At 61.7% G+C, this 22000-nt stretch overlaps 2 protein-coding genes across 2 annotated transcripts; one reads left to right on the plus strand and one right to left on the minus strand.

Moving 5' to 3' along the window:
* The first annotated feature begins 1017 nt into the window (after window positions 1–1017).
* Window positions 1018–5962, plus strand: PHOX2A (paired like homeobox 2A). The gene is made up of 3 exons (XM_053971736.1): window positions 1018–1652; window positions 3280–3467; window positions 4489–5962. Exons 1-3 carry the CDS (start codon window positions 1445–1447, stop codon window positions 4915–4917), a joined length of 825 nt encoding a protein of 274 aa, XP_053827711.1. The 5' UTR covers window positions 1018–1444; the 3' UTR covers window positions 4918–5962.
* A 19-nt stretch (window positions 5963–5981) lies between these two features.
* INPPL1 (inositol polyphosphate phosphatase like 1) lies at window positions 5982–21665 on the minus strand. The gene is made up of 27 exons (XM_053971734.1): window positions 21468–21665; window positions 17314–17377; window positions 16441–16591; window positions 16235–16355; window positions 16010–16147; window positions 15837–15927; window positions 15528–15617; window positions 15090–15188; window positions 14754–14904; window positions 14428–14534; window positions 14073–14175; window positions 13799–13995; window positions 13298–13415; window positions 12652–12748; window positions 12422–12560; window positions 12232–12331; window positions 12061–12149; window positions 11899–11980; window positions 11715–11804; window positions 11477–11590; window positions 11276–11364; window positions 11091–11178; window positions 10853–11008; window positions 10698–10782; window positions 10175–10324; window positions 9171–10103; window positions 5982–8666 (listed from the first exon to the last, which is right to left on the minus strand). Exons 1-27 carry the CDS (start codon window positions 21638–21640, stop codon window positions 8576–8578), a joined length of 3906 nt encoding a protein of 1301 aa, XP_053827709.1. The 5' UTR covers window positions 21641–21665; the 3' UTR covers window positions 5982–8575.
* Window positions 21666–22000: the final 335 nt, after the last annotated feature.

Here is a 22000-nt window from a genome sequence, read left to right on the forward strand (position 1 = left end):
CGCTTCGGCCGCGCAGCTGGGGTGGGCGCGGGGGGGCACCACCGGCACCCACCGTGGACAGTGGGGCTCGGGCGGGGGAGCGGAGACAGAGATGACCAGCCGAGGGAAGTGGGGGCTGCTCCCAGGGAACGGAGTCCAAGAGGGAGAAGGACCCTCTGTGGCTTGAGATGTGGGGCAGAATGCAGGACGGGGATAGGGCAGGGCATAGGCCAGGACAGATGGCAGGGCACGGGCCAAGAGACAGGGCGGGAGATGGGGCAAAACGTGGGGCAGGACACAAGACCAGATATGGGGCAAAACGCAGAGCAAGACATGGGGCAGGATGCGCGGCAGGAAATGGGGAAGGACACAGGTTAGGACAGGAGATGGAACAAGAATATAGGGAAGAAGGTGGGACAGGATGCGGGGTTGGATACAGGGCAGGACATGGGGCAGGACAGATTCGAACCGATCCCACAGGACCCAGCCAGAGTCCGTTCTTCCCCCCCACCCCCCGGTCCCCTGGGGCACCCAAAGTCCTTCACTGGGCACAATTAGACTTTTAAATCCTCTTTAGTGAAAGTGTTTGTCTTGAAAATGTCCCAAATCCCGCCAAATCCTCCCGCATGCCCCCTTCCCACATGCCCCTCCGGTGCCTTTGAAAGGGGGGAAAGCCTTTGCCTTGGTCCCTGCAGGGGGCTGGGGGGATGGGGTGCTTTGAAATTCATCCGGGCTGAAAGGTGGGGAAGGAGATTGCAAAGGCCAGAGACCCCGAGGAGAGAGGGGTGGGACTGAGTACCCCTCCAAAGCCGCCTGCTTCCCCCATGCACCCAGCCACAGTGGAGGTCACCCAGGGATAGGGTGTGGTGGCGTTGTTTGCCCTTCTGCCCCTGAGATGCTCAGCCCCAGAGGCATGGCATGGCATGGCATGGCATGGCATGGCATGGCATGGCATGGCGACAGGGAGGGAGATGGGAATCAGGATGGAGAAGCACACTGGATAGGACAGGGATGGGGACAGGACTGAGGACCGGGATGGGATGGGATGGCGATGGGACAGGGATGATACAAAGGGATGGGGACACGGGGGGAAGGTCCAAGCGCTGGTCCCAGAGCAGGCCCGCCGAGTGCTGCTCCGGGGGGTGCCCAGGGGCCGCTGTCCCCCCACCCCCTGCCCCGAAGTAGCGGCTGCCGGAGTCGGTCCGAGGTGAGGGGTGCGTGTGCCCACGAAGGGTTAAGGGGGGCGGGGGGCTGAGGGGAGGGGGGTGTCGGCTCCGCCCGCTCCCGCCGTCCCCGGGAGATATTGTCATGCAAAAGCCCCCGGCAAGCGCAGCCTTTGTCCGCGCTCCCCCCACCAGTATATTAACCGGCTGGGGCGGCGGCGGTGGCGGGGGCGGGCGGGGGCCCGGCGGGCAGGAGGCGGCGGGGACGGGCGGGCGGCAGCCGGGGCCGCACCGGGCTCGCCATGGACTACTCCTACCTCAACTCCTACGAGTCCTGCGTGGCCGCCATGGAGGCGAGCTACGAGTTCAGCCCCTGCAGCCAGGCGGGCTCCTTCCAGTACAGCCCCATGCGGGGGGGCTTCGGGCCTGCGCCCGCCTGCGCCCCCCTCGCCTCCGCCAGCTGCGCCCTGGGTGCCCTCCGTGACCACCAGCCCTCGCCCTACTCGGCAGGTAAGGGAGAGGGACCCCCTACCCGCCGGGAGCCACCAGGGGCAGCCCCTGGACGGGCATGAGGGAGCGGCCGCGCCGTCGGGGCCGGCCGGGATCGGAACTGGCGAGGGACCGGGGCCACCGGAGCTCGGGACCGGCAGCTGGCGGTGATGTCAGGGCTCGTGCCTGACACCGGCCCCATGTGCCGTCGGTTGCCGGAGCCGTCGGTCTCCTGTACCGTCAGTGCTCGATGCCGTCGATGGCCGGTACTGTGGGTTCCCGGAGCCGCCGCTGCCCTGTACCGTCAGAACTCGATGCCGACGGTGCCCATTACTGCTGGCTCTCGGTAGCGCCAGTGCCCGATCCCACCAATTCCCGGTACCGTTGCTGTCCAGTACCGTCAATGCTCAGTGCTGTCGGCGCCGATGCCATCGGTAACAGTGCCCGTTATTGCCGCTTCCCGGTGCCGCTGGTGTCCGGCATTGTCAGGATTCCTTACTATCGGTTTCAGGTAGTGTTGGCGACCCATATCATCGGTTCCCAGTGACCCCAGTGCCCAACACCGTTAGTGCTCGATGCCGCCGGCTCCGGGAACCGTCTGTTCCTGGTGCTGCCAGTGCTCGTTCCTGCAAGTTCCCGGTAGTCGGTTCTCGGTACGGCCAGTGCAGGCTGCCACTAGTGCCCGGTGCTGCCCGTTCCCGTTGCCGCCGGTGCTCGGCAATTCATGCTCGATGCCGTCGATAACAGCTGCTGTCGGTCCTCGGTGCTGTCAGTTCCCCATGACATCGATTCCCGGTGCTATAGATTCCTGGCACTACTGGTGCTAGGTCCCACCGGTTCCCGGTGCTGCCGGTGCTCGAAGCCCAGGCTGGCCCTGCCCAGGCTTGGTCCCTACCGCCCCTCGTCCCGGGTCTCCCCGTTCGCCTCCGCCGGTGGGGATGAACCCTCCCAAGCACGGCCGTGGATCCCCAAGGATCCCTGGAGCTGTGGCGGCCCCAGAACGGGGCTGGGGAAGGTCCTTGCCGCTGGAAACCCACTCCCCGGTCCGCATTCGTTGCCACCGCGGAGGCGCTGCGTGTGGTTGCGCCGATAACGAAGGAGCTGCCAATTGGTACCAGCCGCCCCATCCGCACCGGCACCGGCACCGCATTGCCCCCCAGCCCTGCTCCTGCCCCGAGGCCTCACGTCCTGCCGAACGAACGAACGAATGGGGCCGGGGGCGCAGCGGGGGGCAGCGATCCAGTCCTGCCATCGTTCTGCTCGCTCTGCCTGCGGAGTCCTGCCTGGTTCATCCTGCCCGGTCCACCTTCTCGGTTCACCTCAGCCCAGTTTGTCCTTCCTGGTTCCTTTGCCGATTCTTCTGCACAGTGCATCCCCCTGCCCGTTTATGTATTGCCCGTCTATTTCTTCCTATGCGATCCTTGCCCAATCCTTCCCTGCCTTTTCCTTCCCTTCCCGGTTCACCCCTACCCAGTTCATCCTTCCCGGTTCATTTATCCCTGGCCAGTGTCCCCTGCCCAGTCCATCCCTTCTCAGTCCATCCCTTCCTGGTCCATCCCTGCCTGATGCCCCCTGCCCAGGTCTCCTCCAGTGTCCACCACAGCCCTCCCACTGTACCAGCTGTATTGACTCCCCGTTTCCCTCCCAGTTCCCTACAAATTCTTCTCAGACCCATCGGGGATCAACGAAAAGCGGAAGCAGCGGCGGATCCGGACAACATTCACCAGCTCCCAGCTGAAGGAGCTGGAGAGGGTCTTTGCCGAGACCCACTACCCTGACATCTACACCCGCGAGGAGCTGGCCCTCAAGATCGATCTCACTGAGGCAAGGGTGCAGGTCAGCTCTGGGGAGGGAGGAGGGGGCTGGGGAGCTGGGGATGGGGGTGGAAGGCTCTAATCCCACTGGAGCAGGGACCCTGACCATGGGACGCTGCTGCTCTGTTCCCTACATTGGCAGGGGAGGCAGGAAGGGACTTGGCCTTGGCACTTACCACGGTCAGGGGACACACTTTTGTCATAGCCTTGCTCTGCTGGGAACTTGGGGGGACAGCCTGAATCCCAGCAGAGTGCAGGCTTTGGTTCATGCCACAGCACCATCACTGTCATCAATGATTTAGTCCAGTCCCAAACACCTTGAGGGTAGTTAGAGTCCAAGAAGGACAGAGAGTGGCCCTTTGTGGGTGCAACTGTCCCCTGTGTCAGTGCAGATTTCTCCTGGGGGAGTCAGTACAGACACAGAGCCCTCGTGTGGGTGCAGATCCTTCTTTGTGAGTGCAGGCACCTTGTGTCAATGCAGAACCTTCTTTATGGGGTTCTTCTGTGTGGGATCTTCCCTATGTCAGTGAATATCCCCCTTTATGGCTTCAGACCCCCCTCGGTGAGTGCAGACACCCCCTTGTGAGAACATCTGTCCCCATAGGAATGTAGGGACCCATAGGAGTGGGGGTCCCCATAGGAGTGGGGGACCCATAGGAGTGGGGAATGGCCCTCCCTCCCAGGGGGGATGGTGAGTGAAGTGTGGACCCCACTGTTGGCACCATGGGGAGCTGGGGGGTGTAGGCTGTGGGGTGGGCTGTGGCCGCACAAGGTGCAGATGTGGGTGCAGTGTGATGATGTCCCCTCCCCATTTCCCTCCCATGCCAACACTGGAGCACATGTCAGTGCCTGGCATCAACTTCACAAATCTACATTATTGTGGATACATGGATCCCTCTGGTGATGTGGAAGACATTTCCCCCGAGGGAATGGAGGGTTGTGAAGCCCACCACGGAGCCTGGGAGGGCTGCCTGCACCCACAGGCTCCCCGAAGCCCCAGGGACCGTGGCAAGGGATGCTCCCACCCTCTCCATCCCCTCCAGGTGTGGTTCCAGAACCGTCGCGCCAAATTCCGCAAGCAGGAGCGCGCGGCCAATGCCAAGGGTGCCAGCGGCACCGGCAGCACCGGGAAGAAGTCAGAGCCACGCTCCTCCTCAGAAGACGACGAATCCAAGGAATCCAACTGCAGCCCGACTCCAGACAGCACGGCATCCCTGCCTGCTGCTGCCATCGGCAGCCCCGGTGGCAGCTTGAGCCCCAGCCCTGGCGCGGGGGCACCCCTGGGACCCGGCCATGCCCCACAACCCCTCAAAGCACCCCTCTGGGCAGGGGTGGGGGGCGGCAGCGGTGCCCCCAACACGGCCGAGCTGCTGAAGGCCTGGCAGCCCGCCGAGGCTGTGCCGGGACCCTTCTCCGGTGTCCTCTCCTCCTTCCATCGGAAACCAAACGGCATCAAGACAAACCTCTTCTGATCGCTGAATTACCAGATCCGGCTGCCCCCCAAACCCCCCTCGGCCCCCACCCTGCACACTCCACCCACCGCCCCCACCACGGACCCAGCCACGATACTTCAGCAAACCGGGAGAGGGAGCAGGGACCGCCCCCTGCCACCTCCCGGACCCTGCGCTGATGGGGCGGACCCGGAGTGGGAGCAGCTCCCACCGACACCCGTGGGTGCTGTGGGACCATGGGGGTGCAAGGCAGGGGACACCACCCCCATGCTCAGCCAGCATGCTCCTGGCAAAGCCTTTGGGTCTGGGGGCTCCCAGTGCACTCCAGGGGTGGGGGCAGATGTGGAGCTCCCCATAGCACTGTGGGTGCTCCAGCATCGCCCCAGGAGACACCTCTCTCAATGGTCTGTGCCGCTGGGCTGGGGGTGAGAAAGCACTTTATGGGGGGGCCTCTGGGGTCCACTGGGTGGGCAGTGCCAGGGAGTCCGGTATGGAGATGCCCGTTGGTGTGGGGAGGGGTTGATTTCACCCAGATCCTACCTGCTAACATGGATTCCCCCCCAGCAGCACCCTGACAGGAAGAAGACACACACCCCCCCACCCCCGAAGACTGTGGGGAGTAAATGCAGGGCTGGGAGGTTCAGCACTCACCTGCATTGCTGCAGGTGTTGCCAATGGGGACAGGACACCACAACTGCTGGGGGTGAGGTGGCCCCTTGAGGGGGGTAATGGGGGATGGACCCCCTGTCGCAGCCAGTGGGATGTCTCAGAGCAGCCATGACCCCTTGCCAGCAGTAGGTTGTGTGCTCCCACTGAAACTGGCATGAGTGCTGCTGGGACCCCCCGCGCAACCCTGTGACCTCCCAGAGGGTTCCCGAAGCAGGGGGATGGTGCTGGTGGGCCCCTCGTGCCCAGCCACCAGTGCTGCTGTGCTGGTGGGTTTCATGGCATGGTGAGGATGCTGGCAGCCCATCTATAGACCCCTGTTCCCCTGTATCCCTCCCAGCTCCCCCGAGGTGGGTTCTCCACTTTTGTTTTTTTTAACCATTCTGTAATTTATTACCCATGTTTGCAAATGCCACTAATCCAAATTAAACTTAATTTATTGACACTGCTGCTGGCCCTCAGCCCTTGTTGCACCCCACCCCCACCAAAGGTTGCAGGGGTGGGGGGGCTGCATAGTCCCCACCCCTGGACCCTCTGAGACGCACCAGAACCCCCCAAATGATGCCACAAACCCCCAGCACCTTAGGGATTATTTTGGGTGCCCCCCACTCAAAGACCCCAAGCAGCTGTAGGAAGCTGAAGGGGCACCCCATGGGAAACCCCCTCAAGTGGGGTGAGGGGTACTCCACATAGCCTCCCTGACCTCTAAGGGCCCTCTGTGGGGGTGATGATGAAGAAGGCCTTAGGGGCATTGGGATGGTGTCAAGGAGCATGACAGGCTATTGGGGGAGTGGTCTGAGGTACCCAAGATGGGCAAGAAGGGGACAAGGGACCCGGTCCCCACCTTGCTAGGACCAGTACAGTCAGCTTGGAGCGGTCACAGATTATGCTGGGACGCAATTCTTCCCCCTGGGTTCCCCATCTTGCCCCCCTCCCCCAGACTCTTCCCGCCTTGCCACGCTGAGAGCTCCATCACACCCATTGCATGAACATGATAAAAATCACTCCAGATTTACCAAACACCTCCAAACACAGGAGCTGGGGGTTTAGTGAGGGGAAGTTCACACCAAACACCCCAGTAACAGAGGGGGGATGTTGGGGGATGCCAGGGGCGCCTGGCCCATCCTTCATCTCAGCCAGAGTGAGGGGTTGGGGGATCTGGGGATAGCATCACCCCCATCCCCCGAGGACAGGGAGAGCCTGGAGGGAGCATCCCAGTGGGGAAGGCACCGTGGGAGGACCCCTGTCCTGGGGACTCCCACCCTGGGGACCCTCCTGGAAGGACACTTGGCAAGGCTGGGGGCTGAGCACCCACAAGGAGGCCTGGCTGCCAGCCCCACTGTCCCCAAGGGCAACACAAACCCCCGGGGGGCGGACAGACCCAGCAAGTACCTAATGGGCAAAGTGGGTGGGAGTGGGGGATACGCCCCGGAGGCACTGGTGGTGGGGGGTGGGCTCTGGGGGAAGGCACTTATCTGGCTCTGCTGTGACAGGATTCCCAGTCTGGGGATGGGACTCCCAGCATGGGGACAGGCACTCCCAGAGTGGGGCTGGGGACCCTGCCACATGGGAATGGGACCTCCCTTGGTAGGGAAAGGGACCCCAGGCGTAGGGACAGAATCCACAGTATAGGGATGATAGGACCCCAGGGATGGACCCTCACAGTGGGAGCGGGACCCCTGGGAATGAAGGCAGCACCCCCAAGGTGGGGACAGCACCCCCAAAGTGGAAACAGGGACCACCATGGTGGGGATGGGACCCCCAGGAATGGTGACAGGGACACCTGGGGTAGAGATGGAACCTCTGGAGATGGGGACAGGAACCCCCAGGGGTGGGGACAGCACATCCAGGGCAGGGATGGGGATCATCAGAGTGTGGGTAGAACCCCTGATGTGTAGATATGAAGTCCAGGGTGGGGACAGGATCCTCTGAAGCTGAGACAGGGACCTATAGCAAGGGGATAGGACCCCCAGTGATGGTGACAGGCACCCCCTGGGTGGGGATGGGGATATTCCAGGGTGGGAGTGGGACATCCATCTTGGTGACAGGGACCCTCGGGGGGACAGGTGCCCTGGGGTGGGGACAGGGATGCCTAGGGTAGAGACAGGAACCCTCACAGTGGGGATGGGACCATCAGGGTGGGGACAGCATCATTAGAGCTCGGGACGGGGACCCTGATCTGTGCCTAGTGTTGTCTATGGGGGCTGGCTGAGCTATCCCATCCCATCCCATCCCATCCCATCCCATCCCATCCCATCCCATCCCATCCCATCCCAGGCATCATGAAGGCACTTGGGTCAAGACATGACTTTGCTCAGAGCCTCCTCCTAGCTGTGAGGGTGGGTGGAAGCCAGGATCCCAATGGTTACCCCCAAACACCTCTTCCCCCATCCCTTCTCCCAATAAATAAAAAAATAACTTAAATGTGAGGGCACCCCATAGGGATCCTCATGTGAAATTATCTGACCAGGACCCACCACCCCCTGTCTCCCCACTCCCCCTTCCCACCCTATTACCCTGCATCCAGGGTGGGGGGTGGGCTGTGGAGGTCATGGGGTTCCCACTTGCTGCTGGTGATGGTGGGATGAACGGATGCAGGATGTGGGACTTTGGGATGAAGGATTCTCAGCTGCAGGATGCACGGCTGCAGGATCTGGGATGCACATCCATGGGACCCAGGATATGTGGCCACAGGATACTGGGCTGAGGACACATGGCCACAGGATCTGGGGGATCTGGGATGCATGGCCACAGGATCTGGGATGCTCAGCTGCAGGATGTAGGGCCACAGGGTCCAGGATATGTGGCAGCAGGATGCAGAATGCACAGCCATGGGATCCAGGATGTGCATCTGTGGGATGCAGGATGCTGGGCCACAGGACACACAACTGCAAGGTCTGAGACACGGGGCTGCAGGATTTGGGATGCTGGGCTGCAGGACGCAGAATGTGCAGCCACAGGATCTGGGATGCTGGCCCATGGCAAGCACGGGATGCTGGATGTGCGGTGGCAGCTACTTGCGGAGCTGGAGGCTCTCCAGAAGGACGCGCTTGTGGCCAGGCTCCAGCACTCCAGCTTCCTCCAGGTCTTCCTCTGTGATGTCACTGGGAATGAGGCACAAATATGGGGCTCTCTGACCCTGAGGGGCACCCCAGACTCGGGTGGGGTCCCCACCTGGGAGTGCTAGGGCCCCCACTCAGGTTGCTGGGTGCACACCCAGGCTTCATCCTGTCCCTCCTGTGAGGTTTTGTGACCCTCAGGGGGCAGTGGGGATCCAGAGAGGCAAAGGGCATGCGGGAGCAGTGGAGACACTCAGGGGCAGCAGGGACCTATGAGAGCAATGGTCACCCCAGGGCAGCACAGAATCTTTGGGGGAAATGAGGCCCTCTAGGGGCAGTGGGGACTCCCAGGGGAAGTGGAGACCCGCAGTAGGCAGTGGGGAACCCCTGGGGATAGTGAGGACTATCAAGGGCAGCACCCCAACAGACCTCCCAAGAACCCAGGGATCACTATGACCCCCTGGGGAAGTCATGGACTCACTGGGGCTGGCCAGGCTGGTGGTGGGAGTGGGTGGGGGTCCCTCCCCACCGTTTTGGGGGGCTGCTCACCTGAGGAACTCCAGGTCATCCCAGCCATTGCGCACCAGCCCCTCCTCGTACCGCTCCAGCCCCAGCGCCCGCAGCCACTCGCCCACACCAGGCACGGTGCCCACACCACGGCCCAGCGCCTGCACCCCAACAGCCTCAGCACCATGGAGCACCCCAAAGGGAGCCCCAACTGAGGTGCTGAGGACCCCCACCCACCCTGTATCACCCACCTCCTCAGCCAGGTCCTCCTGGATGCTCTCCTGGATGGAGTGGGGAGGGAAGGCAAGGGGGTGGCCATAGTCAGGGTGCAGGCAGCGGGGAGGCAATGCCCCCTTGGCCAGCAGTGGTGGTGGGGGGACCACCCTCCCCTTCTTACCCCCGTAGTCCACCTCACTCAGTGTCTTGGCCATCTGCAGCACCGAGCAGGAACGGTCATCCAGCAGCCCTCCCGGCAGGCCCCCAGGAGTGGGCAGCCCCCCAACTGAAGGTAGCACCCCAGTAACAGGCATCCCACCAGCCCACTCCATCCCAAACCCAGCCGTGGTGGCTGGGGGTGGCCGGGGGTGCAGCTTGGGCAGGGGAGCCTCTCCGAAGGCAGCAGGGTGGGATTTGGGGTCCTCACACCCGCTGGATACCAGCAGCTCCTTGGTGGAGCCAAAGAAGGTGTTTGGTGGGAGCTCCAGCTCCCGCGGCAGTGGCGGTGGGGGAAAATCCGGCGGTGGCAGGTTGAGGGTGCCGAGGTCCTCTTCCTCATCACTCTCACCACCACAGCATGCCGAGGGGCACTGGCAGCGCTCCGGCACTGCCAGCTGCACCTTGGCCTTGGGGTACTTGCCGGGGTCCCCTTGCACCAACAGCTGGTGGGGAACCCCCTCCAGCACGTAGTATGCTGGGTTGTTGAAGCTGTTCTTCAGGGGACCCCCTGACAGCTCTGGCATTGCCTCCGCCTTGGACCTAAGGGGACAGGATTGAGCGTGGCACCCCCAGACCAATCCCCACCCCCAGCCCTGCCTATTCTCCCTCACCAGCTTGGGGTGGCCTCATCCCTGGGGGTGCTGCGGTGTGCAGCAGGGGGTCGCGGTGCTGCTGTGGTGCTGCTCTTCTCGGGCTCCTCTGGGAGCTTCGCCAGGATGGTGGTGGGGAGCTCAGCACTGGTGGGCTTCCGCCCCACAGACCTGGCAACAGGAGGTGTTGGGTGCCCCATGGGGCTTGAACGTCCACAACAGGGTTCAGACCCGCAGGACAGGGCTCAGATCACCCAAGACAAAGTTCAGACCCTGTGGGATGGGTCTCAGCAGCCCAGGTAAGGGCTCTGCCCTCTAGGACAGGGTTCAGCCACCAAAACATAGCCAGAGCCACATTCAGAGGCTCAGAGTCCCATCCCTGCCCTGTGTGGCATAGAACTGGCATCAGTACTGTCTCCAGTCACATCCCACACACCAACCTAGAGGGATACTCTGAGCAATATCTGTGCTCAGGTAAATCCCTCAGGTCTCCCGATCCCAAGGAACCTGTGCCCCCCACCCTGCCAAGCCCTGTCCCCCATACTTGGCATTGTCCTGGGTGGCCCTGGCACCTAGCAGCACCTTCCCTTTGCTGGCTGTCGTCTCATCCTTATCGACGCTGATCCACTCTGCCAGGGAACAGGGGCTCAGTGGAGGAGTCCTCTCCGCAGTGTCCCCCCTGGGGTGAGGGGTCCTCACCATAGAGCCTCTCGCGGGTGCCCAGGCGCTCCATGGGCACCCGGACCTTCATGGAGCCACGGATGTTGCCAGTCTCCTCACCACGGTGGGACAGGTAGGTGAGGAACTGCTGCGCTGTGCTGCCAATCATTGACTTCAGGGCAATGACACACTCCCCTGGGGGTGACAGTGGGGGAGGTTGGGGGTCTGCACCCCACGGACCCACCGGTGCTGGCACGGTGCGGGAGTGGACACTCACCGTAGGACTCGTAACCATCAAGGGATTTGACAGTGAGCAAGAGGTGCTGGTCCTGCAGGTACTCAATCTCGGAGAGGATGGGCTTCAGCTGTGGCCAAGGGAATGGGGTGCTGGCACTGAGTGGGGGTCTCCCTGTCTTCAGCTTCCCCCAGCACCCACCCTGTCAGCCCCCAGCCCCTCCTCACCGTAGGCAGTTGCCGGGATGACCACTGCACCTTGAGGAAGTTGATGTTGTCACTGCTCTGGCTGTCGTTCTCAAAGCTCTTCTTGAACTCTGTGGTGGTAGCAGGACATGGCATCAATCCTTGAGCCTTCCAGGATACCATGAGCTTCCTGGGACCCTTCTCAAGCCCTTTGGGACCCCCCACTGCCATTCCAGTCCTCACCTTCCAGGCAGGTAGAGTAGAACTCAATGAAAAACTTGGTGCGACTGGAAGTCTTCACAATGGCTTCTATGCTCTCAAATTCAATGTATGCCTGCTCTGAGGACTTAGAGAGCCCTCCATGGAGAGGCGAGGCATTGGAATCCCCCTGGGACACCACAATCTAATCTCTCCATCAAAATGGAGAGGTTGGACCATGGAGGGGCAGGGGACAGTGAAGTATCCCCTTGGGCACAGGCACCTTTTTTGGAAATGAACTGGGATGTCACTCCCACTTCAAAGGAGCCGAAGACCGGTGAGTGGTCACTGGTGACAATGTCATCTGTGCACCCTGCAGCCAGTGGGAATGGGGAAGAAGTCAGGATGAAGGGGGGGATTGTCCCCAGAACAGGGACGAGAGTGCTGGGGGTGGTTACACTGCTCACCATAAGCGTTGCAGTTGACATGAGTCTCAGGGTAGGACTTCCAGAGGATGCGGTCACACCAAGACGGCACGTTGGTACGCACCTGACAAGGGTGGGGAGTGGATGAGGGTTTAGATTATGGTGTCCTCCACTCCCCCCAACTCCCTCTACCCCAGCGCCTACCCCTGTGGGCTTCTGCTTGTGCCAGACATAGGTGTCCCGGGAGCCCCGCTCATAGCGGTAGGTTGGGGGGAAGGTGATCTCCTCCTCACCTGCAGGGACAGCAGTGAATCAGGACAATCCCGACAGCAGGGCCTGCACCACCAGACCCTCTTGGAGCCCCCCATTCCTCACCGAAGCGCAGGAACACCTTGTGCTTCTCCTTCTCTAGATTGAGCTGATCCACCTTCAGCAGCGGTTCCAGATCCTTGCGGCTGATGTAGTTGAGGATCTCCTGCAGGGACAAAGGTGTTGGCACTGAGCTGGGAGGGGGACCCTGACACTCCCACCTGCCTTCCCATCCCCACCCACCCCTTCCCCTGACCTGGATGTCCATGTCTAGGCGGTAATTGAGGTCCCCGAACCAGAAGAGGTGGGTGAAGCGAAGAGAGATGTCAAAGGAGCTCAGCTGCTTATCCCCCAGTGAGAGTAGGCGCAGGATGTCCAGGTAGTTCTGGTTCCTCCTGAAGCAGGGGACACAGGGACAGGGTGTTACAGACATGAGGACAGCAGTGACAGCCCTGTCCTGGCCCAGCCCAGGGTAGGGGTGCTCACCGTGCCGTCTTCTCGTTGCCAGAGGTGAGGTGGCAATTGACAAAGCCAAAGGAGGTGCCATTGAACATGAAGGAGACACCCACAGCGCCCTTGTTCCCTGTGAGGAAATGGGGACATGGGCTGGGATCAGGCAACCCCTGATTCTACCTTGGGGACAGACACCCAGCCGGCCCCATGTCACAATGATGGGGCACAGTCCCCACCTGGCCAGCCAGCATAGGCATGTGCAGCCTGGCACACGCTGAGAGGCCTCCTCATGAAACACAGCCCCCAGAGTCCCCCTCGTGCAAAGCACACTTATCCAGGGCCTCCTCATGCAAGGCACATTCCCAGAACCTTCCCTGTGCACTGCACACAAAGCCCTCCTCATGAAACACCCGTGCTCTAGGACCCCTCCTTGTGCATCAACAAGACCCCTCCACGTGCAACATGCGTCAGGACACCTCCTTGTGCAACACACACTCTGGGACCCCTCCCCATGCAATGCCCACATACCAGGACTCCTCCCCATGCAAGGTACACATGTTGAGACTCCTCCTCATGCAACACATGCAACGAAAGAACCCCCCCCATGGTGCAGATACCACAGGACTCCCTCCAGTGCAGTGCATACCCCATGTCCCTCTATGCCCTGCTGTGGCCCTACCCAGGGTGTTGGCGATCCCTGTCTTGACGCTGGAGGTGCTGACATGGCTGATGCGGTTCTCGTGCTCTGGCTTCACCAGCACCACCACCTTGATGTTCCACAGGGACTGCATGGCCACCTGTGGGTGCCAGCACCCTCAGCCCCCTGCCAGCATGTGCTGGGGCCCCCTGGGGCCATGGGGGCCCCTCTGGTGTGTCCACAGGGGATGCTCATTACTGCTTCATCCCAGCCTCTCCCACCAAGGGCTGTTCCCCATGGAATCCCACAACCATCAATCAGTATCCACAGCTATCCAGCACCAGGAGACCACCCCAAAATACCTTGTGTCAGCAGACCTGGAGCACCCACAGCCACCCAGCACCATGAGAGCACCCCAGAACAGCTGGTGTCACAGAGCCAGAGCACAGCCACCCCTGGGACACTGAGCATCACACACCTCCACCACCCACCACTGCCTGCACCCCACAGCCCCCAAGGTCCCCTGGACCCCCTGGTTCTTACCGGGCGGTACTCAACCTCTGTGAAGTCTTTGAGAACAGTGCGCAGAAAATCCACCCACTCCTTGTCTCCCAGAGAATTCTCCTGGGTGCCGAAGACGTAGATGTCATGTGGTATGGCCATCGTCACCTCATCCAGGGTTTTGCCCAATCCCTTGGAGGTGACCCACGAATTGATGTTTTTGGGGGGGGGAACACTGCCTGCAGGAGGGACAGCACAGTTAGGGAGACCTCAGGGCCTTGACACCCCACCAAGGGCTGCCCCTGGCCCTGCTCACCCATGTTCCAGGTGCCAATGAAGACAGAGATCATGTCAGGCTCGTCCTGGTGAGAATGCTTGTTCTTCATCAGCTGCAGAAGCTGACAGAAGGCCTCACGCTTCTGCAGAAGGGGGCAGTGAAGGAGGGGTAGAGGGGCTCCCTAGAACCCTATCTTGCCCCCTGCTTTGGCTCAGCCAAAGCCGGCACCTTCTGGGCATGGGGGACCGCCCCAGGGACATCAACCAGCCATCAGGCACCGGTACCCAGTGCCTGTCTCTGAGCCCTACCAGGGCCCAGGGGTTAAATTCTGCCCCACCCCATCCCTACAAGGGACCCCTTGTCCCCCGCCCACCTCCAGCTGAGCATTACCCACCCGAGCACTGACAAAAACAAAGTCTTTCCGTTGCGTTTTATCCTTTTCCTTCTCAAAAACGATGCCCAGTTTGTTCTGCACCCGCTGTGACTTGATCAGCTGCCGGACTGAGGAGGAGTGGGAAGAACTGAGAGGGTGCTGGGTGCAAGCTGGGTGCTGGACCCCCCCCCCAGTCCATGCTTTGGGGGACTCCCAAGATGGGGACATCCCCAGCATGAGGAAATCCCCCAGCTTCCAGCTCACCACTGAGCCTCACAGGGATGCTTTCCAGCGCAAAGGGAGTCCCATGGGTGCTGCCCCCCGCCCCCAGACACCTCCCCACTCACTCTTGTCATGGGTGAAGGTGTTCCAGTCCTCCTGGGAGTCCTTCTGCTTCTTCAGCACCACTAGTTTACCCCCCTCCACATCCACACTCAGCGTGTACTTCTGTGACTTCCCAATCTTGGTCAGGTCCCCCAGGGTAATATCCAGCTTCACCTGCCAGGGGACACTGGGATGAGGGAGGAAACAGGGGACACCCCAGCGCCCTGTCTGGCATCTGGCTTCCCCCAGAAACACCTAGGGGTCTGTGCTCTCAGTGTCACACCGGAGGTACCCAGTTGATGCTGAAATACCCTCAAAACTTCAAAACTTGTTAGGGCAGGGGGTAGGGCAGGGCTCACCTCAAAGGTCTGCACTGGGATGCTCTTGGCCTTGTGGGAGAGGGGTTGAGGGGGGGTGGCAGGGGTGGCTGAGCTCACCTCCTGTAGGGCCTTCAGTGCCTGCCAGAGGCACAGCAGGGTCAGCTGAGAGCCCACCAGTCCCCCAGCTCCACCAACCCCTCCACTCCCACCAATCTTCCAAGCCCCAGCAGCCCTCACAGTCCACAAGGCCCCACCGGCCCCCTTAGCCCTACCAGTGCCAGCTCCACTGGCCCTCCCGAGTCCCACTGGTGCCTTAATCCCACAAGCCCATCCCCAGTCCCCCAGCTCCACCAGCCCAACAATCTCTGCCAGTTGCCCCAGTCCCACCAGTGCCCTCAGCCCCACAGTCTCTCCAGTTCATCCAGACCCCTCAGAACACCCCCATCAGACCATCCATCCCTGCATCTCCAGCCTTACCTTCTTCTCGATGGAGGACAGGAAATCTTTCAGCACAGAGAGTTTCAGCACCAGGTTCTCCAGCTCCTGCTCTCCACTCTGCCCTGCTGTCTGGAACCCCCAGCAGGATACCCCAGCACTGGGATGTGAACCCCAGACCAACACCAGAGCCTCCCCCCGCCCCAAGTGGCAGAGCCCACTGGCAATCTGGGATGGGGTAGGATGGTAGGTGTTGGTAGGATGGTAGGTGTTTCTCCACAGTGTTTCTCCACATGGACCCCCAGTCCATGCTGGGGGGTTGCCACTGCTGTGTCCCCATATTCCCTTTACCTGTTGCAGAATCTTGGAGACCATGGGGGAGCTCTGCTGGTCAAACACCTTGGAGAGGATCTCCAGCCCTGCCAGCACCTTGTCCACCTCACTGGAGAGGCAAGAGGAGCCAGCTCACTGGGTGGCACAGACATCCTTCCATCTTTTCATCTGTCCCAGTGTCCGGCATTCACCTGTGCAGCCGTTTGCAGGAGGTGACAAGAGTCTTGTTGAGGTGGGGGAGGCTGTTGGCCCCTCCCTTCACTGCCTCCAGATCCATGGTGTAACTGCCCTTCAGGTACTCATGAGAGATGCTGCTGAGCCCATTGGTGCTACAGAGAGAGCACCCAGGGGATGAGAGCCAGCAGGGAGGAGCAGGGGACAGACAGGGAACAGGCAGGAGACAGACAGACCCTCACCTCTCCATTGGCCCCTCTGGCACAGATGGTCCCAGGCCAGTGGGGCTAAGCCCCATTGAGGTGCCAGAGAAACTGGTGGAGCCGGAGCGTGGTGGCAACGGCGGCTTCTCATCTTCTCCATCTGCAATGGGGCAACGAGGGGGCCAGTTACTACTACCCCAGGGGTCTCAGGACCCTATTCACCCACCCATGTCACCCTGCCATACCTGAGTAGTCCCTGTCCTCCACAGTCTCCTTTTCTTTCTCCCTCTCGACAGGGAAGAGCAGGGTGCAGACCAGCCCCTGGTTGGGCTGCAGGTACAGGGCAATCAGCTCGCTTAGCGTCTTGAAGCGCCGCACCTGCACCCCCTGTGATGTCTGCAGGGACATGGGGACACCGGGACTATCAGCACCTGCAGCCAGCATCACTGGACTCCCCCAGGTGGAGACACCACCAAGCAGGGAACCCACCATCCAGGGATGCCACCATGCAGAGATGTCTCCAAATAGGAATCTCCCCAGGCAGGGATACCACCATGCAGAGACCCCCAGGCAGGGATAATACCATGCAAGGATCCCCTCATGCAGAGCTGCCACCATGCACGGATGTTCCCATGAAGGGACCCCCATATGCAGAGACTCCCATGCAGGGATCCTCCCACGCAGAGATGCCACTGTGCAGGAACCCCTGCATGCAAGGATCTCCATGCAAGATGGGGGGCTGACCCCATGGTGGGGACCAGGGCCTATTGCAAGGGGCTGCAGAGCTGGTAGGTGGGCTGACAGGGTGCAGGCAGCAACCATCCCTTGGCCTCCTCCCTCCCAAGGGCAGCTTTTCCTGCCTGCCTGGCCAGCACAAAGAGAGTTCTGTTGCTCTAAAAATACCCAGTGTCACAGCCGGCCAAGACAGGCACAGCCAAGCCATCCGGCACAGCCGGGCATGCACGTGGCACTGCAGCCAGACCTGAACCCGGAACAGCCACCCAGCACAGCCAGAGAGACAGGTAAACTCACAGCACGAGGTCAACACTGAGCACTGCTGAGCTGGAGACCCCCCACTGCCCATGAGCCAGAGGGTGTCCCATGCCCGCGCTGCTCACCTGCACAGCCAGGAAATCCTCCTCGTCCGGCAGGATGCGGTAGGTGTGGACATGTTTCTGGAACCTGTGGCAGCAGGGACGGCATCAGGGTGCTGGGGGTTGGGTGGTGTCCCCCCACCTGCCTGTACGGCCCCTGCCTGCCCCGAAGGGATGCTCAGTACTCATCCAGTCAGACCCCTACTTCACCAGCACCAACAGTGAGGAGCTCCAATACCACTATTCTCCACAAAATGTAATGAGCTGACAGGAAACCCATGGAAAACCCATGGGAAAATGCTTGCAGGATGAGCTGGGAGTCCGAGAGTAACTCCCCTGCTTGCTCCGACCCCACAATTGACACCACTATGTCCTTGGCAGTGCTGCTGCCCCTGCCACACTGCCTGTCTGTGCCAGAGGCACTGTCCCCGGCCCACAGCACAGGGAGGAGCTGGCAGGAGCAAGCAGGAGCTGGCAGCCAGGACACCAGGAAACAATTTATTTTCCTGTGGAAGCTGACAGGAACCAAGGACGTGATCCCGGGGCAGGGGGTGACGGGCAGTGCTAAGAGATGGGGTGACAACATCAGTGGGCGCAAGGAGCAGGATTGGAAGCCCTCCCCATTTCAGGGACTCCAGGAGACAGGGAGCCTCAGCACTGCCAGACCTCCCCCCTCCAGGGCAGTCAGCAGGGACCGTGCCTCCTTGGCTGGCCTCTGGCCACAGAGGTCACCATAAGCATTGAGGCTGCTGTCACCACCAGGGTTACTCAGATACTGTGTCCCCTGCCCCAGTGGCAGCTCAACACAGGGCTGGAGGACTGGGACAAGGCGGCATCCATCCCCCCATGCTGTGCTGTGTCCCTGGACAGGGTGCCATGCCCCCATGTCCACCCCCTACAGTTCTGGTTACCTTGCCACCACCCCACAACACCAGGTCCCCTGTGCCACCACGTTCCCTGCAGTGGCAGGTACCCCATTTCTCCTGCCTCCTCTGGAGGTATGACCTACCCCAGCATCGTTGGGGTCTTCCTAGGGGTCATTGTGAGGGTGGAGGCATGGAGAACTCTCCAAGTGGTAGTGGGGGAGCTGAATGGGAATCCACTATGGGGGGGCTGTGTGGAAAACCCCGCTAGAGTAGGTGAAGGGATCAGGGGTTCCCAGACTCAAAGGAGTCTGTGGGAGAATCCCAGCTGGTAGGATGGGTGAAGGCACAAAGAGACACCCCCAAATGAGGGTAGCATAAGGGGTGTCTGTGGGAAGTCCTAATACACAACTGGGGTCTCCATAGCAGGAACACCAGTGGAGGTGTGATGTGGGTGCAAGAGGAACCCCAGCACAGCACCAGTATGTGGAACTCCAGATCAGAGGGGCAAGAAGCAGGACCCTTAGGAGGAACCTCAGCTGTGGGGGACATCAAGGAGTTCTCTATGGATAACTGGCGGGGGGGCTGGAGGGACACCCAGCACAGGGGGTGGTACTGTGGAGGGGGACTACAGGGCCCCCTGGCTGCCCAGTCCCACACCATTGTCGGCTGCTATTTTGGTGAGCAATGACGGGGAGGGGGGGCCAGAGAGCACCGGGCTTGGGTACAAAGAGCCTTTATGCGGGAGCAACTGGACTCCCCTACCGGCTCTGACGCACAATACCTTGCCACAGCCCTGCTAGCACAGCGGGCACCCCATATCCCCACTGCTTTGTGGCAGACAAAGGGGCACCTACCACCCCACTCCACCAAGAGCAGGATGTGGGCACCCTGGCAAGGGGGATACCGTGTGCCCACTGGCACCACCTTGGCACTGGTGTCCCCCATGAACTGGCGGTGAGCCAGGATGGAAGCTCCAAGCTCCCACCCTCCTGTGGGACACTACACCAGGACTGTCCCCACTAGCACTGCTCACCAGTGATGTCAGCACACCATGTGGAGCCACTGCCGTATGCTAGCACTGTGAGTTCCAGTGATGCCCCAATATGCAAAAGTGAGGTCACAACTGTGACACCCTGGTGTGCCATGGTGAGACACCCCAGTGTGCCATGGCAAGGGCACAGTGAGATGTCCTGGTGTGCCACATCCAGCCCAGTGAGTCCATGGTGCACCAGTGGGAGGGTTAAAGGAAGCCGACGCTGCCGGGATCCCGCTGTAGTTCCCTTTCCTCCTCCTGATTCTGCAGCTATTTTTAGGGCCCCAGGAATAGCTGGGGCCAATGGCTCCACAGCCCTGTCCACCCACTCACTGGCAATGGGGGTGCCTGGTGAGAACACAGCACCAGGTACTCCCAATAGTTCTTGCTGGAGTGCAGCCTGACAACTTGGCATCCCCATGACAGGCTTTGCCATGCTGCATGGTCCCAATGCCACAGGCCAGCCTTGTGGCACCCATGGCCTCCTCACCAAGCAGAGAGAGACACACCTTACCCAGACACTCATAGCACAATGCTGTCTGTAGCCCCCTGTCACCCACACTGGTGCCACAATGCCCTCCAGCCACATGGCACCATTAGGTGCTGGAATTGCATGCTCTCCCAGGGCTGTGCCTAGTGCTGCTTGCTAGCCCAGCTCTGTGGTGGGGAGCCAGTGCCCAGAGCCACACTGTGCCCACTTGGCTGGGAAACTGCATTTGCCACTGTCCACGGGGAAGGACATCTATGCCACCACGGAGGCTGCATGCCTGGCAACTGCATGTGGCACCAGCACACAGTACCCCAGGCCAGGGCAGGCCAGCTCACAGTGCACTCCCAATTCTCCCACAGGCTCTCAGGGCACAGAAAAACTTTGAGTTCAAGTGCCCTCACCACCACCTCACAACCACATCAAAAAAGTGGACCAGCACTGAGCACCAGGTGCTGGCACAGGTAGCCAGCCTGAGCAGAGCCGGCGGCATGCCCCAGAAGCATCCCAGCACAACGAGGTGCCAGAGGCCCCAGGTATGGTGGGGGTGCTGGGGTGCACCACTGGGCAAAGACACTTCAGGACCCCCAAGGCTGTCAGCACTCACCTGTGACCTGGCACAAGCTGGGAGCTATGGAGTTCCATGGCACAACTCAAGGGCACAGAGCTGTCCCCCCTTCCCAGGCTGGGGACCCCCAGACATGAGGGCAGGAGCCCTCCCTTCACTGCCTCCAGTGCCATGGGTAGGTAGGGACCCCAAGAGTGTGGGGTAGGGGTCAGGCCCCCCATCTCATAGACCCCATGGTAGCAGGGGTGGGTGACACAGCGCCCCTGGAGCCAGCCCAATATCCCCCAATGTTTAGATTCCCAGCCCCTCCAGAGTCTGCTGGTGTCTGGTCTCTTGGGACACCCAGGCCACAGCTGGTGCCATTCCCCTGGTGCCCTATGTCCCAGAAGTGCCAGTGTCCCTTTGAACCCCCAGGTCTCCCCATATCTGTGCCCCACCCAGCATCCACTGACCAGAGCTGTCCCAGCTTCCCTGTGCCCAAACTCGTAGCAACCCCCACAGTACTGGTGACCCCCATGTTCACTATATCCCTCAGGTGGCTTTCCCTCTCTGTCTGTTGCCCTCTTGATGTTTTCAGCCTCCCCTTATGCGCCCTGCGTGCTCCCCTGGATCCCTTCCAGTGATCTCCACTTCTTCCCCTGCCCGTGCTTCCTTGGCGCCCCCCCTCCCGCCCTCGGTGTCTCTCCCACTGTTCTTCCCGGTCCTCTGCCAGTGCCTCCCTGGACACCCGCCCTGTGTACCACAGTGCTCTCCTGAATCCCTGCAATGACCCCACCATGACGCCCCAGTGTTCTCCCTGGTACCTGGCTGGCGCTCCCCCAAATCCTCCCCTCTGCTCGTCCAGGACCCACCCCCGGCTGCCCTCCCAACCTCCTGCTCTCCTCGGACCATCCCCGAGGCTCCTCTGGTGCCGCCCTGAACACTCCACTCCTACGCCCGAATCTCCCCTCGTACCCCGCCCCGTTTCTCCCGGGATCCCCCCAAAGCTCCAGCGGTATCTAGCCGGTGCCCCCCCAAGCTCCTACCTGCTGTTCTCCCAGGGTCGCCCCGGTCCTCCCCCCGACACCCTGCCCGTGCCTCCGCAGCTCCCCCGGCCCCGCGCCCGTCCCCTCCCGGTGCACCCCCTCCAGTCACCCCCGACAGCCGCTCCCGGATCTCCCCCGATGCCCTGCCGGTACCGCGTGGGTCTCCGCCTGGCACCACCCCCGCCCGTACCCTACTCACAGCAGGCAGAGCGCGTAGGCCCCCGCCACGCTTTCGCTGTCCCGCACCAGGAAGCTGCCGTCCCGCCCGGCCCGCGCCAGCTGCTCCTCGGCCGCCGCCCGGCTCAGGTCCCGGTGGTACCAGGGGGGCACCGGCACAGGGGCCGCTCCTCCCGCGCCCCCCGCTCCCGCCATGCTCCGCCGCCGGGGCCGCGCCGCGGGGCCGCGCTCTGAGTGGGAGGGGGGAGCCGAGGGGCGGGCACAAGGGCGGGGAAAGGTGGGGGACGGGGACATCCCGGGGACAGGCGGGGGCTTCGGGGGTTGGGGGCACCGTGGGCTCCTGGGTACCTCATCGGTGCCCCCCGGAGAGATCCGGGGATGGCCACCGGGAAGGGCGATCGCGGGAGGGGACCCGCGGGGGTCGAGAGGGGCACCGGAGGAGACCCGCAGGGGATCCTGGGGGAGCACTAGCGGGGAGCTTGGGGGAGCACCAGTGAGGTAACGGGGGAGCATTGGTGGGGTCCTGGGGGGCGCACCTGAGAGGCACCGGGGCAG

This window comes from Vidua macroura, chromosome 2, assembly GCF_024509145.1.
Source record: "Vidua macroura isolate BioBank_ID:100142 chromosome 2, ASM2450914v1, whole genome shotgun sequence".
Lineage (NCBI taxonomy): Eukaryota > Metazoa > Chordata > Aves > Passeriformes > Viduidae > Vidua > Vidua macroura.